The 13821-nt window shown below is 33.4% G+C and overlaps 1 protein-coding gene across 1 annotated transcript; it reads right to left on the bottom strand.

Moving 5' to 3' along the window:
* Positions 1 to 1416: 1416 nt before the first annotated feature.
* LOC148272309 (uncharacterized) lies at positions 1417 to 12955 on the bottom strand. The gene is made up of 7 exons (XM_088240223.1): positions 12678 to 12955; positions 8223 to 8706; positions 6309 to 6461; positions 4933 to 5137; positions 3385 to 3471; positions 2599 to 2748; positions 1417 to 1782 (listed from the first exon to the last, which is right to left on the bottom strand). Exons 1-7 carry the CDS (start codon positions 12810 to 12812, stop codon positions 1557 to 1559), a joined length of 1440 nt encoding a protein of 479 aa, XP_088096349.1. The 5' UTR covers positions 12813 to 12955; the 3' UTR covers positions 1417 to 1556.
* Between the last annotated feature and the right edge of the window lie 866 nt (positions 12956 to 13821).

The following is a 13821-nucleotide window of genomic DNA, read 5'->3' as shown; positions in this document are numbered from 1 at the left end:
TAAGTCAAGCGTCTTGACCACTACACCACAGAGACCGCCAATAGGCACAGCATTATCATCAATTTATTTGATGATAATGCTGTGCCGCATTTTAAAAGTTTTGAATCTTCGGCAGACTGTCTTTAGACAATTTTCTAGTGAAAAACAATTAGGTATCACGAATAATAATAATAATGTATAATTTGATCAACAATGTTTCAAGGAATAGAATCATTGTTGATTAAACCAACTGGTAAAATAAGAAGTATAACAATTGAAAAATATTTTCAGCTGTTGCCCCTCCTAGTATGTAGACAATACAATATCATTCAGTCAGATGGATCACACCAACAAAGGTTTTAGCTCTTTAACATCATGAAAATCTACAGATGGCAGAATCGAAGAAATGTGGATGTTGTAGAATGGCGAATGAGGCTAGTATCGCAGATTCACGGATCAAAGGTCCGAGGTTCGCACCCCGCTGTACCCTAACTCCTGTTATAGTGAGTCAAATAGTGAGTTATTTACAACTCGTTGAAAATGGCCCCATATTTTTATTATGTTATTAAATATTTGGGTAAATCACAAAAATGTTTCTTTAAAAAAAAATATTTAAATAAACAGACAGGTCTTGTAAATGCCTTCATTAAATGTTCTCCGTCTCTGTTGTAATATGTTTATACATGTATAATTTTAACATATTACAACAGATATGAAGAACATTTAAGAGAAGGTAATATAGAAGTCTAAGCATCTACAGGGCTTATGACCTGTCAATGGCTGGTTTAAGTGGCCACTTTACACACTGTGTAACATTCACCATTCTGGACGAACTCAAAATATTGTTGATAAATCCACCTGGTCCACGAAGAAGTATAGAAATTGAAAAAATAACATTTTCAGGCGTTTCCTAGTGTGTAGGTGAAATAATTCAATTAGATGAATATCACCCGCATAAATAAAGGTTTTAGCTCTTTAACTTCACAAACATCAACAGATGAAAGAATTGAAGGAATATAGATGTTCAAATATGGGCAGAATGGTAAATGTTACACAGTGTGTAAAGTGGTCACTTAAACCAGCCATTGACAGGTCATAAGCCCTGTAGATGCCTATATTACCTTCTCTTAAATGTTCTTCATCTCTGTTGTAATATGTTAATATAAACAGCTCCCCAGGGAGTTGAATCCAGTCCTTGTCTACAAAAATTTGGACAAACTCAAAATATTGTTGGTGTATAATTTTGTACAAACAAATGTCAGAATTGTTATTAGAGTATTTTTTTTGCATGGAGAGCATTATCGTATTTCTAATAGTATATTTATTAATACGGGGAGAATTGTTCTGTTTTAGAAAGGTTTCACTGCATCTAAAATAATGGCTTTTAAACTATTTTATTTCGTTGCCTGCAAATATGATATTTATAACATACAATAGTTTACGTAGTTGCCATCGAAATAATAAAATTATAAGCTAGGCTGAGCCACAAATAAGCCTGCCTAACTGCTAACTGCCTGCTCTTCTAGTAATAATAATAAAAATACATTGGATCCTATTTTGAAATACGGTTCAATATTTCAGTTATCGGATACCGAAGATGCGTTGAGGTTCTTCCTTCTGGTGTTGGTTATTTTTCTTAATTTAATTTGACTGATATCCAAACCGTCTTCCATCGCTCTATCCGGATGGTGCAAGATGATGTGTTTGTTCAGATCATAAGTCCTAACAAAACACGCCCCGCAATCGAGACACGATATTACTTCTTTCTTCGAGTGGACCACATTAACATGACTTCGAAGCTCACTGCAAAGAAATGAAAAAAAGTGAAGTAAATAAAAATATAGCTAAAATTGTTTTGAAAAGCTTTTTCATAAATTCTAAATTCAGTGTGTAAAAAAAAGTTATTACTATTATATTTATTTAAAAAAAAAAAAAATTCATCTAAAAACAGTGTTATTTGTTTATTAGTTTTACATTCTGTCCGTAAAAAGAACTTCATTTTATTTTAATTCTTCCTTTTACTATGTATCAACATATTATCAAATATGTATTTAATATTAAATATCGTCGTTCCACTGGCAATATCTGTTAAGTAACATTTTTTAGGAGATTAATAAATCAATGCTCCTTTTGAGGATTTTTTTTCATATTTTTTTATTGATAATAAAAAGGAATTACGTAATTTTAAAATAAAAAAAAATTAAAAATACTTTTAAAAAAGAAAGTCCACTTAACATATAATGCCGGCGCAAAGATGATATTTATGCCACTACTTATAGTTTATAGTCAATCTTAATTGAAAGAAATCCCTGCAATAAAAATGCGTTTGCTGTTTGACATAAAATTGTGAATGTGAAATTTTTTAAAGAAAGGATGTGAGAAATATTTTTTTAAAATTGAAAACTTAAAGAGTTAATAAGCATTCATTACTTTTTTAAGCATAAGTAACCTAATTTTCAAGGGTGCAAATCATGGCACCTCGAATATGGGTTGTTTTATCCATTTGTATTGTGATATGTTTCAGTTACAGAAGTAGTTTTGGATGGGACAAATGCATAATATTTGCTAATCACTGAAATTTTCCACAAATAACTAGTTGAGAGTTTTGACAGTGCTTACCTTGAGCTATAGAAGCCGAGAGAACAGATTTGGCAGTGATAATTAGTGATTCCTAAGTGCTTCTGTTTGTGGACGGAGAGGTCATACGCTGTGACATATCCTTTATCACAAACGTCACACTTGTGGGGGCGAGCATCAGAATGCACGGTTCTAAGAAGAGAATAAAATTACAAAATTTAATCATATTGATATTAATAATGTCTTTAACATCGCTTAAAAATTAAATTTATAAAACAAACTCAGGTTATGAAGTTGTGCCTCGAATCCGGAGCCTATATATGCTATGCTCGCGTGTTGCATGTATCAGGGATGTGACATCACTTCCTAACCAATTTCAAATAATTTCCCAATAGTTACCAAAGACGTGTGAGGCCTGGCATTGTCATGGCGGAAAACAATTCCTACGCGATTTACCAATTCTGACCATTTTCTTTGATTGCTTCATCCAGTTTCATTAGTTGTTGACAATAAACATCCGTATCCCCCATTATAACCTTGACCTAGCGCCATCTGATTACCATTTATTTCAAAGTTTGCAAAACTCTTTGAATGGTTAAACTTTCACGAAATCGCACTTGGTTCATTTTTTTGCTGCTACGAGCGCAGAATTATGAAGTTACAAGAAAGATGGCAAAGATCAGCGAACTAAATGAAAAATATGTAATTAATTTAAGTTTATTATTTGTACAAAAAACAAATTATTTCACACCACAAAACAGAAAATACTTTCTTGTCCCTGTATCCCAAAAAAAAAGGTTTTTTTTATATAATAATTTATATACTTACAGAGTATGAATTCTAAGGTTTCTATCAAAACGAAAGGTTTTTTGACAAAACTTGCAAACTATGTTTTTCTCTCTTGTGTGAACCACCCTGTAAAAAAAAAAGTTTAAGGCACAAAAAATACATGGTTTTTAAAGGGGATAAAATTATTGTATAGTTTTTAAAAGGGACAAAATTGTCACTACAGATTTGGAAAGTGACAATGTTATCACATAATATTCACAAATAGTTGTTTATAAAAGAGGCGTAAATTGTCAGCTGCTTTTAAAACGTTTTTTTTTCAAAAGATTTGGAAAAGGACAACATTATCACACGACGGTTTTAAAAGGGACAACATTGTCACATCGTAGGGTAATTACTACATCTGGTAACTTCAAAATCAGGATTTTTTTTAGTTAACCATTAAAATACATCATTGCACACTTCCATGAATGCTACAAATGGACAAGTCGTATGCATTAAAATAATATTTTGATGATTCGAATACAGGACTTGTCTATTTGTAGCACTCATGGGGGAAGATATAAAAATGTAAAAAATGCTAATTTTGAAGTTACCTAGTTGTAGTTATTACCCTACAACATTATAGTTTATTAAAGGGACAAAATTGTTGTGTAGTGATATTTTTAAAGGAACTTATTCGTCACATAATAATTATTGAAAGACTTGTGACTGCAGGCAGCTAAATTATATTTATAAATACAAGACAAATGTAATGTAAAAAAATAATACTGAACCCTCGGGTGACAGTATTACTTTTTTATTTAACATATTTAAGGCTGTAGTCTGGTAAAAAGAACGCAAAATTAAGAAATCATACGATTTTTCCATTTTAAAATAAATGTTTTTTTTCAATCGTGCAATAAAAAAAAATTAAATCAAATAAATTAGATAAAAACAATAATTTTTAAAGGTATTTTTACTAAAAAATATAATTAAATGTTTTATGTAACTAAAATATAATTACTTTTAGACCGGCAGATTACGCCATTCAAATTTAGACTAAACTTAGGTATCTGGGATCTCAATAAAGACTAAGTATTGAACTAAAATATGTTGTAATAATTTGAAAATAATAAATTGAACATGAAAGTGGCCGCGACCAAATTTAAATTTTTCGTTTTTGAAAAGAAATGCAAGCATTTTAAATCACATACATTTTTGTGACATTTTCCTTTATTTCTACTTAAAATTATGCCTTCGGTAATACTTAAAAAAAAACTTAATGAAATACTTTAGTTAAAACCTTTTTTTAAAAAGTTGTATTCTCTTTGTTTGAAAAAAAGAAGATAATTCTGGTTGTAATATTCAATTTAAAACAATATCTTACTGACTTTTTTATGATCTTCAGACCAGAATTACCGAAAACGATTAGTTTTTTAATTTTTTTATTATTGCGCGATTAAATAAAAACATTTGTTTTAAAATGGCAAAATCGTATGATTTCCTAATTTTGTGTTTGTTTTACCAGACTACAGCCTTAATAAGTTTAAAAAAAATTACAAAAGAAAGTACACATGAAACGAATATGACGAAAATTGGTTTACTTACACATGACGTTTAAGTTTGCTAAGCTGGTCATATTTAAGGGGGCAGAAAGAACATGGGTGCCATTTTACTTCTCCCGTGTGTATCTTTATATGGGATCGAAGAGACGATTCAGAATTGTAAGATTTTTCGCACATTTCGCATTTATAGGATCCTTTTACATCGCGTTGTCTGTGGTATTTCAAATGGGAACGCTCCTCTGGATAATCTGAAAGGAAAATGATCATTTTTATTCACATGCATTGTAGAAACTGAAATAAGGGCAGAAAACAAAAAAAAACTAGCAATTTTGACTGATTTTTATGCCGGCTATACCAAATTGTTATAAGTGGATTGTTTTGTAATTTCTTGGTTATGCTATTTTTACTACAGGCAAATGCACCCACCATTACATGAGGCCGACATACCTCCACTCGATTTTCTTTGTCAGGATTTTAACCTGAGAGCAGCCATCAAGTAGAAAACACTCATCCAGGGTTCAGATTCTATTTCACACACAGAACAGTATTTTTCAACAGCTCGGAGATAGACAATTTTAAATCTCACCAAAGATTTTCACTAGGTATATTAAGAGTATCTAACCATTTGCTAACATGTGTTCAGTGTTTCTTGAAAGATTACAGAATTTTCCCAAATGTTTATAAATCATTAAATAAATATAAAACAACTCTGTTTTTACCCATTTATTTTTTCTAAAGACTAGTTTCAAAGTTACATAAGCTTCTTTATCAAGGTATAATCAAGTAATTATTTCTATCCTATTTTATTTTAACAGTGATAAGTAAAAATTACATCGAACATATGGAGCTAATAAGTTAAGTCTTTTTGTCATGTTCTTGTAAAGATAAAAAGTGTGAAGTGAGATGGTCGATATGTTCGATGTAATATTTAGAAATCACTGTTAAAATAATATAGTATAGAATTAATTAGTTAATCATACCTCGATAAAGAAGCTTGTGTAGCTTTAAAACCAGTCAGCAGATAAAATAAAAAATAAGTGGTAAAAAACAAAGTTTTATATTTATTTTATTATAATGAATAACCCTAAAGTTAGCAATTCAAATATAAATTTTATACATTTATATATCGTTTATTATGAACCGGTTGTGGTCTTGTGGCTAGTGTTGCCAACTCACGGATCAGAGGTCCGAGGTTCGAAACCCGCTCTACCACAACTTGATTCCCATTTTCTAATAGTGAGTTATTTACAACTTGTTGAAAATAACCCAAAAATATTTTAATATTTAGGTAAATCATAAGAAAGTAAATATTTCTTTTTAGTTTAATAAAAAATTGGTCAGCAAATTAATTATAATTGTGATTTTACACAAAAAAAACCCTGGTACTTATTGGGGTACAGAAGTTCAAATAAACCATACTTTTGTTGCAGATTTCACAGTGGTACGGTCGTATGCCAAGATGACTATTGACATGAACAGTGAAATATGTGGACACGGCATATACACGCGGACAATGCTCACAGCGATGTTTGTAAATCCGATAGAGAGCCTCTAAATACTCCGGATCCAGATCTGCAAAAACAAATTATATATATGAACCGGATTGTGGTTCCGCGGTAGTGTCGTGGACTCACAGATCAGAAGTCCAAGGTTCAAACCTTGCTCCACGGCAAATTGACTACCATTTTCACAGTTGTTTATATACGAGGTGTGTTCAGAAAATAACAGGAATTTTTAAACTTCGCGGGTTTGGAGAGTCCGACTGTCAATTTTTTTTTTCATTATGTTGGTATACATTTCCCTGAAGTATGCTAAATTTTTCACCTGTATTCATTGTTTACTTTGTCTGTGGCAGTTGCTAAGGTTAGACGTGTTTTTATGAGCTCAGCGATTTTCGTTTGTTAAAAAAAATAAATCAAATAATTTGTATCAAATTTTGTGTGAAAAATTAAATAAAGTGTGTGAAATGTTAGCAAAGGCCTATGGTGAGTCTGCTATGTGTAAAACAAGAGTTTACGAGTGGTATAAGTGTTTCCAAGATGGCCGTGAAGACGTTGAAGATGACGAACGGCCCGGATGCCCCAGCACATCAATAATTATAATAATAAGTACAGCACATAACCAATGAAAACGTGGAAAAAATTAACAAAATGGTTATGAACGATCGCCGAATCACAATCAGAGAAGTCGCTGATGATGTTGGCATATCTATTGGCTCATGCCATGAAAATTATTAGAATGTTTTGGGTATGAAACGCGTGGCAGCGAAATATGTTCCAAAATTTTTGAATTTTGAACAAAAACAGCGGCAAATGGAAGTTGCTCAGGTGTCACTAAATTAAGTCAACGACATTACAGAATTACTGAAATGTGTTATAATAGGTGACAAAACATGAAATTGACAATTGGACTCCCCAAATCTGCAAAATTTAAAAATTCCCATTATTTTCTGAACACACCTCGTATATAAATGTTTGATAAACAACATAGATGGACAATCTTAACATTTATAAGGCTTATGACCTTGATTTATGATCTGTCATTTGATTGAACCAACCAATGACAGGTCAAAAATCCTATAAATGCCTGGACTTCCATATTACCTTCTCAAAAAGCTTATTTATCTCTGTTGAAGTATCCATAAATAATTATGTGTAAATCCTGTCCAAAAATATTTCATAATCTATGGACTACGTATCATCTTACCTTCATGTAACAAAGGTCCGGTTGGTTTACCAATTCTACTACTACCACCACGCCATTTCTCCATAGGGGAAGGCAGAGAGAATAGACCGCCACACACGTCTATCCTGGCATATATTCCTAGCTTCTTCCAAATTCATAAATCTTATCATACATGCCCTTCGGTTCTGCCTGCTTTTGACATGACCAGACTTAAGATTTTGGTTCATCTGATCATGCCACGTCTCCCTTGGTCGTCCTCGTCTCACGTTACTGTTCATTTTCGCCATATATACTTGTTTTACCATTCTTTCGGCGTCCATTTGTTCTACACGACCAAACCATCTCAGAGACCCTTTCTTAATCTTATCAATTATACTTGACTCAGATTTACACTCTCGCCTGATTTTATCATTCGTAATCCTGTCATACATTGATTCACCAACCAATTCAGCGTGTGCATATAAGTAATTATAAATTTTACAGGGACAATTATTTTGTTCCTCTTAGAAATTACTTTATATTAAATAGTATTATGTCACCATTGCATCCTTTTTAGAAATAATTATGTTACATTGTCGGCCAATTCAAAAATTACTATGTGACAATTTTGTCTCTTTTAAAAATTGTAATAATTTTGCATTAACTTACCCACATCATCCCTTCCCCTAGTAATAAAGTACCCATATTTCTTCTGATTTATGCATATTTTATTAGGGCGGCGATTCGTTTTCTTTTTTCGTTTAGCTGTTTTAGTTTTCAACTTCTTGCTGTTGGTAACCCTGCCGCCTTCATTTATTTCGGTAATGGGTTCCATACACGAATCCTCTTCCTGTTTAGTCTCTTGTTTTATGTCTTTGACATCGCAGAACTCTCCGGTGAAGGGGCCCATTTGCTGGTTGCATTCGGCATCTTCGATTAATTTCATTTCAAATAATTCGGCCAGGCCTTCATTGACTTGCTTGGCGTCGAAGGAACTCGGGTCTAATTCTATGGACGTTTCATCTTCGCGATTTATAAATGTTTTTAAATATTCGTAAGAAGATTCACATTTCCTTCTGAATTTGTAAGCGATTTTTAAACTTATCAGACACTCTGAACATATGTGATGGGGTAATTTATCATCTTCAGATATCTAAAATGTTTTTTTTCAAATGAATACCAATGCATATTTTTCAGTATGTTGAATCACACCTCGTTTACAGAGCTATAAGCAAGGTGTGACTAGGGTTGCCAACTCTCTCGGAATTCCGGGATTCTCCCGGGAATAAGCTTATCTCTCGACTCCCAGCATGCATGCAGATAAAATCACCCGGAATCTATTCCAGTAGCTCAATCACAAATAACTATCGACATGCTTAAAAAAATTCTAAGCATTTGAGCGATCACAATGAACAAAAATGAACATGCTTAAGTTATCGCAGTCATAAGTCAACCCATGTGTAATTATGTTTATTGTAAAAAAACAAAAAAAAATAATAATAAAAATCTAACACAAAAAAGTGAAAATTAAATTACAATTACTATGGCGACTGCTTTTCTTAACATTTGGCTTGCCAATCGCCGGCTAAATGCAATAAATAGCACGATAAATAATAAATAAATAAATAAAAATAGCAGTTTAGGAATATTTTCCATATTTACACCAGCGAAATTCAAATACAGTGGTGCCTCACACAACGAACTTAATTCGTTCCAGGAGCAAGTTCGTTATGCGAAAAGTTCGTTATGTGAAACGCGTTTTCCCATAACTATACATGTTAAAAAAAATAATTCGTTCTGTAGCATAAAATATGGTAAGATGACATAAAAAAAAGATAAATTTTTTGTTATTATTTTTATTTAGATACATCTAAAAACATAATGAAAAAAACACACATTTTTTAATTTTAAGAAATAATCGAATCTTGCACATCTTCATCCATTTTCCGCTTTTTGGCCGATGGTGCAGTGAAAAACCTGTCCAAAGTCGTTTGTTTCTCTCTTTTCTTCAACATCTGCCGGAAATAACGGACAAGAGTATCGGAGTACAGGTCGTTAATCCTGTTTGCTTCAGCGGAATCCGGATAGTGGGCATTGGTAAACTCCTGAACTGCTTTCCATTTGACCAGGATGTTCTTGATGTCAGCAGTTGGAATTGGTTGATTGTTTGATTGTTGCTCCTCGTTATCAGATGACGCTTCCCTTTGAGCATTGTCCTGTTGTTGGGCCAGAAGTGTTTGGAGCTCTTCAGTTGTCAGCTCTTCTTTGTGTTCCTCAATAAGCTCCTCTACATCCTCTTCAACGATTGCTGCGACACGTGCGTAAGTTAAGCGTACTGCTCAGTGACTAACGACTGCCTGCGCGGAAGGATGCAATAAATCGGCAGTGATCGTGTGAAGTGGGCGACTTCGTTGTGTGAAGCGAAGTTCGTTGTGTGAAGCGAAGTTCGTTGTATGAATCGTGAAATGAACGAAAAGGAAGTTCGTTGTGTGCAGCGTTCGCTGTGCGAGGCGTTCGTTATGCGAGGCACCACTGTATATGACAGCAGGATTATACATCGTGAAAAGTAAATATTTTGACATTTAATATTAGGTGTTCACGGATGTTCCATTGTGATCGGGAATACGATAAACAATTGTGGTGAGAAATAGTTATCACATCGATAGTTATATGTGATTGAGCTACTGTATGATTACCATGAATGTCATCATCATCATTCCCCTTTCCGCGCACCCCGTGGTGCATATGAAGACTGCATTTGTAAACTGAGCGTAAAAATTCAGCGTATTTCAATCATCTAACTAAGGTAAGGTGATCAGTCTTACGCTTCAGGTGCCAGTCCTGGGACAGTGAACCATTGCAGTTTAAACAGTCCACCGTGCCAGAAATCGAACCCATGACCTCGAGAATAATAGGTGAACGCACCAACGACTACAGAACGAGGCGGACTTATCTCCACCCGATTTCCTTATTCAGGAGAATAATAATGAATCTTTATTAACAATAATATACAATGTGATAAATACAATAATAAAACAAAGGTATACTTTCTGGTTTTATTTCACACACAGAACCGTATTTTCCATCCGCCTTTTTTGGTAAAAATGAATGTGGGAAAGAATTGAAAAGATGTTGCATTTATCCATTAATCCCAATCTACTAATATTTCATTTTAGTTGTTTTTAATTTTACCTCCCGGATTTTCAGTGGATTGAGTTGGCAACCCCACACCTAGGGTCACAACCCTACACACCGACTTCATTACTTGATAGAGCATGATGAAATAGGTAGATTGTGACCCAGTTTTGTCAAAAATTACACTCAATGACTTCCGGCAGTAAGGCGACAATATGTATATTTTAATATAATTGAGCCGTAGAGTTACAAAACCTGCTCTGGAAGAAATTAGATTTGTAAAATAATTTTCTTTAAAGTAGAATACGCCTTCATAGCGAGTTTTAAAACTCTATGACTCATATGTAAATCAAAGCATCTACAGAACACACAGACGTTAATGTTACACAGTGTTACAAGGAAAACATTCGCTCACATCACCCAAGATTTGTCCCTATTTTAAAAAATACATAGAGTTGTTGGAGAAAGCCTAGAGAAGAGCAACTAAAATGGTAGTTTCTCTAAATAATAAATCATATGAGGACCGCTTAAGGGAGCTTGGGTTAAGTTCACTGAAAGAGCGGAGGCAGCGTGGTGACTCAATTGAAACATTCAAAATCTTAACTGAGCAATATAATGTACCAAAGTTGAAATCAATGTTCACTATGAATGAAAACCACCATCTCAGAAGTCATTAATTGAAACTAAACACTACCTGCTTCTCATCCAACCCCAGGAAGAACTTCCTGACAAACCGAGTTGTGGAGAAATGGAATGGCCTTCCTGAGAAAGTGATTGGTGCTAGTTCAGTTAATGTTAACTAGATGCACACCACTGGCGGCTCCTGACCGAAAATATGGGCAGTGCATTTCTTTACATTTTGTAAACATATTAATTTCAATAATATTATAACAATATGACAGGTCTGACGTGATAAACGGGCAATAGTATGACAGATGACAGCCCGCGCATCGGAACCAGGAACGCCAAATTCGCCTAACATTATACGCACATTATAGGATACTAAATCAACTAAATTCGTACTAATATCATGTCATTACGCATGTTCAAAGTGACATTGCAAACGAACTTCAAACTTCAAATCTGCGCATGCGTTGGCAATGCCCGGAGTATGTATATGACCTTCTCCCTCTAACGCACGATTCACCGGTATAAAGCGTTGTCTATCTCGCTCAAATGACGATCTTAGGAGAAATGACATATTTCATACAAATTCAGGGTAAAGAATTGTGCAAAACAGAACATGCATAGGGACGATTGCGCATGCGTAGACAAGATGTGAAAATCGTCCACTAGAGTCGATCTCGCTAGATCTTTTGGCGCTTGTATTGAATATTATGATGTTTACGTGTATAATATTGCACCGAATCCCTGTTTCTTTCTACCTACTTATGACATAGTTTTACTTTCAATAAAATTAATCATTTATTTCCACATATTTTTACTTGGCAGTGCACTGCACTTATGCACATACCGCAGGAACCGCCTCTGATGCACACAGTAATGTATAATGTTTAATAACCATGTGCACTTGATATACACGCGTCAGCTTAATAGCTGCTAGTGTATTAATAATAATAACTAAAGTGTGTAAAGTACAGCCAATTTAAGAAGTCCAAAATTGGTCATCAGCCCTATAAATGCCTACACAAACACATTCTCTTCTTAAAGTGGTTATTCATATCTGTCGATAGATCTATCGATCTCCCTGAACTTTAGAGTAGGATGAATTAAGACATACTTCAAATATTATGTGTGTATCTAGCTGGATTCTGGTTAGAAACCGATAAAACGACAACTCGGTATGTTGGATTAATTTTGAAGACAGAATGTTTTTATGAAAACAAAACCATTTAAATAATTCAATTCTCTTCAACGTGAGTTAAGTTTCTTTTAGTGTTGTTATTTGCTGTAAAAAATTATTTACATAAAAAAAAACATACCAACCCTGTATCGGCATTTTTTGAATGTACAATTTAAAATACTTACCGTCACCGTAGCACAATTTTTCATCATTTCGGCGCATGAAACGACTCCATCGAAGGTTCCTTTCGTTATAAATATCGGCTTTAAACTACCTTTTCCTAAACAAACGCGGCATATATTTTCTATATCTAGATCCATTATGCAGCATACAATATTTGTATTACATATTACTTCCTCAAAGCGTGGAATATGATGATTGACAATACAATAAACACAATTTACTGTAAAATATTTACAAAACTTAAGACTATTTGACAGTAGACATTTTACAGGTGACACTTGGCGACATTTCAGATATTTTCTATGACTTCTTAATAAATATTGGTGCTGCTATTTTATCTTCATTTCATTAGCAAGCGAAATGTATTCATTTAGAACGTAAAATGCTATTTCTATAGTAAAATGCTAAAATGAAAGATACAATATTATTACGATTTTTGAACATTATATTTCTCCTCGGACCGAGATGTGGAGCTTCGGAATTATTTTAATCGAGTTGTGGTCTGGTGGCTCGTGTCTTGGACTTACGGAGCAAAAATCCACGGTTCGAATCTCACTTGATTCCCATTTTCTAATAATAAGCTATTTACAACTTGTTGAAAATGGCTTCCAAAATCAAAAATAAAAAAAATTAAGAATCTTTAAATTGTTTTCGCTTTTTAAGGAAATGTATTTCGGGTGTATCAATTATTTTGGATTGAATAGGAGCGTATTTAAAAAGGTTTTTATGGAATTATCCATATTATTGTTTAATTAATACTACTTCTATTACTACCATTAAGCCATTTCCTCGTAAAAGTAGACATAGAGGGCGAACCACCACACACGTCTGTACTGACATCGTCCACACACGTCTAGCTTTAATTTTATTTAGTTGTATTTTATTTTATTAGTGCCTGTATTTATTATAAGAAATTGTATTTACCATCGTTGGAATGGAATGCATAAGTCCGTCAAAAAAAAATACATTCCTATATTCTTACGCGTTTATATATTTTGTCATATATGCCCTTCGGTTGCATTTACTTTCTACATGATAAGACTTAAGATTTTGATGTATCTGATCATGCCAAGTATTTGATGAAAGCATATCAATTTCTATTTGCTTTATGCAATTTTATTTTGAAAATGTTTTGTAACATGCAGT

This window comes from Micrasema longulum, unplaced genomic scaffold, assembly GCF_059751315.1.
Source record: "Micrasema longulum isolate JH-2025_06_02 unplaced genomic scaffold, ASM5975131v1 h1tg002383l, whole genome shotgun sequence".
Classification (NCBI taxonomy): domain Eukaryota; kingdom Metazoa; phylum Arthropoda; class Insecta; order Trichoptera; family Brachycentridae; genus Micrasema; species Micrasema longulum.
Note: the sequence above shows the minus strand (reverse complement) of the source record. Positions and strands in the feature narration are given on the sequence as shown.

Excerpts from the sequence above, each read along its gene's own strand:
- LOC148272309 (XM_088240223.1), bottom strand. The coding sequence starts at position 12,812 with ATGGATCTAGATATAGAAAATATATGCCGCGTTTGTTTAGGAAAAGGT. Across the intron at positions 5,138-6,308 it reads CTGTGAAATCTGCAACAAAA|ATTATCCAGAGGAGCGTTCC; the intron begins GTATGGTTTATT and ends TTTTCCTTTCAG. Across the intron at positions 3,472-4,932 it reads AGCAAACTTAAACGTCATGT|GGTGGTTCACACAAGAGAGA; the intron begins GTAAGTAAACCA and ends TTTTTTTTACAG.